Source organism: Medicago truncatula, chromosome 1 (assembly GCF_003473485.1).
Source record: "Medicago truncatula cultivar Jemalong A17 chromosome 1, MtrunA17r5.0-ANR, whole genome shotgun sequence".
Taxonomy (NCBI): Eukaryota; Viridiplantae; Streptophyta; class Magnoliopsida; order Fabales; family Fabaceae; genus Medicago; species Medicago truncatula.
This window is the reverse complement of record NC_053042.1, coordinates 41207424-41212269: the sequence shown is the minus strand read 5'-3', so window position 1 is coordinate 41212269 and position 4846 is coordinate 41207424. Positions and strand designations below refer to the sequence as shown.

General features: G+C 34.7%; 1 protein-coding gene across 3 annotated transcripts; it reads right to left on the bottom strand.

The window, feature by feature from the left end:
- Nucleotides 1-203: 203 nt before the first annotated feature.
- On the bottom strand, nt 204-3857 carry LOC11407500 (probable inactive serine/threonine-protein kinase scy2). Of its 3 annotated transcripts, none has more exons than XM_039829556.1 (2): nt 2504-3855; nt 204-720 (listed from the first exon to the last, which is right to left on the bottom strand). In XM_039829556.1, exons 1-2 carry the CDS (start codon nt 3700-3702, stop codon nt 708-710), a joined length of 1212 nt encoding a protein of 403 aa, XP_039685490.1. In that variant the 5' UTR covers nt 3703-3855; the 3' UTR covers nt 204-707. The 3 variants fall into 3 exon arrangements, with proteins under 3 accessions (XP_039685490.1, XP_039685492.1, XP_024638619.2); XM_039829558.1 differs by lacking the exon at nt 204-720 and adding an exon at nt 1364-1382; XM_024782851.2 differs by lacking the exon at nt 204-720 and adding an exon at nt 1446-2046 and having other exon boundaries at nt 2504-3857.
- Nucleotides 3858-4846: the final 989 nt, after the last annotated feature.

The following is a 4846-nucleotide window of genomic DNA, read 5'->3' as shown; positions in this document are numbered from 1 at the left end:
ATATGCCTTCGGATCCATGAACCAATGATCGATGCTATACACAAAGGCCTTTGATTTTAAAACGCCACCAATTCCAGGAGAAAACCATTGTGTCGTCCACCATTTTTTCGATGCTCACTCCTTTATTATGAAAACATTTATCATTTTTTGCTTAAATTAACACATTTGTTAATTTGTTAATTTAATGTATATGTGTTGGAGAAACATTTATCCTAATAGTAATTTTTTTTTTACAAAAAGGTGTTCTTTAAAGAACACATATCCACCAAATCAAAGAACAGAACATAAACTCCAACTACACCAATGAAAGCCTCTTTATCACTAACTATTGGCGTGTGAAAATACAATACAATTAAGTGTACATTTGAGCAACATAATTGAGATAGATACTCTGCATTACAAAAATCCCCTTAACTGGATGCTTCCAAACCATGGGCTCCATGCTGTGGTTTTATGTCCCCGATCTGATAGAGTATTGGCCAACCAAAACTCTTGAAAATGACATCCAACTCCTGCTGAATTACTCCACCACAGATTGTTTCATCATCCTCAAATTTCATATCTGTGAGGCCAGCACTTGAAACATCCCCTCATTATTTGTTAAAACACACCTCTGCTAGCTATTAAAGTCTTTATATCAATTGTATGCATTTTCAGCTCAACGAAGGCTTCATTTGGCTCCGATTCCATAAACTTTAAAATTGAAGCTAGACCTTCTTGCTACATTTTATGATGTGACAATATTCATTATGTGAAATTACATTTAATTGAAGTCCAAATGACATTTTCAATGTCACATTAGTAAAAATGACATGTCATAAATAATAAGACACAAATTGGATTGTTGACGAATTTCACAAACTAGTGGAAACCGAGGGACTAAAATCCCATGTTTGAATAAGCAAATAAGCTAGACCTTAATTCTTTTTTCGGAACATAGTTGAGCAACCTACGAAAAGTACATGAATCCCCCCTCCCCTCACAGCTAGCTAGCTAGCCATTGATTGAACTTTATGAAACTTCAGCATGGAATTGTCCTACTAATTTTTTAATATATAATAATAATTGATGGAATTGTCCCATAGTACTACACGAATTGTACCACGATTGCTTAAAGATAAAGGAATTGTACCAGTACAACAAACCAGAAAAAGAAGTGAAAAATGAATAGAAAAATAAGTTAACCACTAAACATTCTCCAAGAATTGCTTATCTTTAGGAAATTAAGAAAGCTAATCCAATTAAGATGTAACAATTTTTGCCACAACTTTTGAAACAGCTATACAAACTTCAAACGCCGGCCATCGTATTAAAGAAGTTGGGGCCTTTGATGCAGACTCATGTTTCGTAGTTATTGGTTCCATTTTCAAATTATCTTTCAACTACAGTTTCATATAAAGAAAAATCAACATAAATCCTTTAACATAAAGTAGTGGGGTACCTAAATAGAAAAACTCTCAGGATGCAACGTGCAACGGGATATTTGAAAAGACTAATAATAAAAAGGAAAAAAACTAACTCAGACGCAACCAAAAAGAAAATGGGACAATTCATTAGGATTTTACATGGGGGTTCCATTCTTGCTTATAATAATAATACTAAGCTAAGTTATAAACAAGTCAATGTCAAATAATCTAAATCTACTTTATGTCCACATCTTGTCTGCATATAGATTTGCAACATCTTTATCCTAAATCTAAACATGTCTATCAATATCATCATAGCATAATTATAAACCGTGCATCTAACAACCACCATATGGAGTTTGAGTTTGGACCCCGTCCAAAAATAAATTAGTAAACTCATATCATCATCATCAATTTTATTACCATGATCCCGACAACTATCTCATGCAATTTGCATATGTACAACAAAAACAAATACTTGGGGACTTCAAAGATGCAAACAAAAACATAAGCATCTTTCTTTCAATTGTGTTACCATGTTCTGAACTGTTGCAATGGGACCTTAGCCAACTACTTGGCTTCCCCACATTATGCGGATTCTGTAACAGTCCCACCTTTTTACTTTGATTTGAGATTTACCCTTGATATTATATAAATTGATAGTGTAAGCATAGCATCATCAAAATGATAATGAACTTAAATTAATCCTAACACATGCATTTTTTTACTTCAAAGACAATAAACAAGTGTAAATAATATAATATAATATAATATAATAATAAAATATGAACTCTAGTTACTACTACACAGCAATAGTGTAAATAATAAAATGCTGTGAAGTACACTAGTATATTGTACATAGTTTTATCATATCATCATCTACAAGAAGGATGATGTGGAAGGAAGAAAGAAACCTCATTTTAACATGACCTTAAAAAGCTTTTCATACATAATAATAATAATAATAATAATCATCGTCTAAAAGCTTTCTAAATGATTAATTCCAAAATGATCTAACAAATAATAATAATCATGATGATAATGATCTGTACAATTTGAAGAAAACCAACCAACCCTCGAGTATGGGATTAATTTACCTTGAAGAAACAGGGTTTAAGGCTCTAGCAAAGCCATTCATAGCCCCATAACCCTTAGAACTAAATCCCAAACAACCAAGCAGACCTTGTCTATAAGGCAAAAACGTCTTTCTCCTCAACTCTTCAGCTTGAGCCCTATTTGCTTTATAGTGTAACTCATGTGGAGAAGGTGGAACACGTCTCTTCCCAACACCATTCATAGGTTTTCCCGTCATTTTCTTACCCCAACTTCCTTTACTAGAAGATGATGATGATGATGATGACCCATTTCTTTGTGTTTCACAAGTTTTCTCCTTTGAAATCTGGGCTTGTAGATTTTGATTATTTGAGCTAGATTTCTTGTCTTTTGTTGGAGAAAATGAAATAGTTGACCAAAACTTGTTGTTACTTCTTCCTTCACTTTTGCTTCTAAGAAAATCCTTCAAGAAAACCCATCTTTTAGAGCTTCTTCCAGCTGAAGAAGATCTAGAAGATGAAGCTGAATCTAAAGGTGTTATCTCTATTCTTTCTAAACCCATTTCATCAACCTTAACATTCTCCATTTCAGAACAATCATTTCCATTTTCATTATTTTTGTTGTTCATTTCATCTTCAATCTCACAAGCAACGTTGTTTTTGTTGTTGTTGTCGTCTTCGTTTTCTGTCCATTCTAAATGACTGTTGTTCCTTAAAGGAGACATAGATCTGGTTCTTCTTCTAACAGATTTGTCTCTTAACCTCAGATCTCTACCACGAACAACAACAACTTCACCTTCTTCTTCATCTTCTTCCTCTTCTTCAAGATCTAGCAATGGAGCAAGAACCTGAGGACGTTCCAAATGAGAAGAAAGCTTCATGGGTCGGATCTGACCGTTGAGGAATAACTCATCAGCGGAAGTCATTGAACCGGAAGCGGCTGAACCGGTGGATCCGAACCGGGCTGAGAATTCAAACTCGTAACTCATAGGAACTGAAGAGGTTGTTGTTTGGTGGTGGTAAGAGGAAGAAGCGGTTATGGAGAAATGCAATGGACTTGCCGGAGCGCTGTAGAAGTAACCGGAGGAGATGGGTGGTGGGCCGCCGCCGCGGCCAGGACTTGAAGGTGCGCTGACATATGGAGTGGAGCAGTTACTGTCAATGTCTTCGAAGAAGGTTTCGCCGCCATTGTTGGAGTTTGAAGGTTCTAGATTAGGGTTTTTGGTAGAATTTTGAAGCTCCATGGTTACTATCTTTAACTCTCTCTGTGTTATGCAATTGTTAGTTACTACTATATAAACGTGGGAGAGAGAGAGAGAGAGAGACCCTGATTTCACAAGGTGCAGGGTGAACAAAAATATGCAATGCAATAAATAATATATAAAAAAAAATATTGAACTGGATTCTTAATTGAGTGAATAGAAAAGTAGAAACTAAGACACTGTATACATCAATCAAAATTATTCATGATTTTTGCTGTCATTTAAAGTGGTACATATATCTATTAAGTAACTTTTTTTTTTTTTTTTAAAGATATATCTATTAACTTCTTGGTGGAAGTTATGATCTAGTGACATAAAAAAAAAAAAAAAAAAAAAAACTTGATTTAAAATAAATTTGAAATCCATTTGTGGTTGGCTTGGGATCTTGGAGTTTGCTCCTCCAAATGTCTCAGGTTCGATTCCTTCTGATGCCAATTTCGGTGGGCTAAGTCCATACAGAGCTTGCTCTGGAAGCTCTGGCTTTAAACGGGCCCCCACAAGTGGGCGGTGGGATTGGTCCCCTCGGATTAGTCGGTCCTTGGATCGGATACCGAGTTTAAAAAAAAAAAAAAAATTGATTTACATTTGAATAGAAAAACTAGAAATCTAACTTACACAAATTGATATTGAAGAGAATCGAATATGCACTTGACACTTTTATTTAATGTTTAAATGTGTCATTGGTCCCTGCACTTTCATCAGATTTTGGCATTGGTCCTTGCACTTTTTTTTGTTTGGCATTGGTCCATGCGCTTTGTAAAAATATTGATATTGATCCCTCTGTTAAAAAAAAAATACACAACCAACGGAGTGCGCCACGTGGCCCAATCATTTCACGCCACGTGACACCAATATCAATATTTTTACAAAGTGCATGGACCAATACCAATATTTTTACAAAGTGCAGGGACCAATACCAATAGTTTTGTGTTTTTTTTTTTAACAGAAAGTTAATAGAGAAACCAATACCAATATTTTTACAAAGTGCAGGGACCAATTCCAAACAAAAAAAAATGTAGGGACCAATGCCAAAATCTGATGAAAGTGCAAGGATTAAAGGCATATTTAAACCTTTATTTAATAGTTATTATAAGTTTAATTTTGATGCAGTAGATTTCATGGATGC

Excerpts from the sequence above, each read along its gene's own strand:
- LOC11407500 (XM_024782851.2), bottom strand. The coding sequence starts at position 3,702 with ATGGAGCTTCAAAATTCTACCAAAAACCCTAATCTAGAACCTTCAAAC. Across the intron at positions 2,047-2,503 it reads TTAAACCCTGTTTCTTCAAG|GGTAAATCTCAAATCAAAGT; the intron begins GTAAATTAATCC and ends TATAATATCAAG.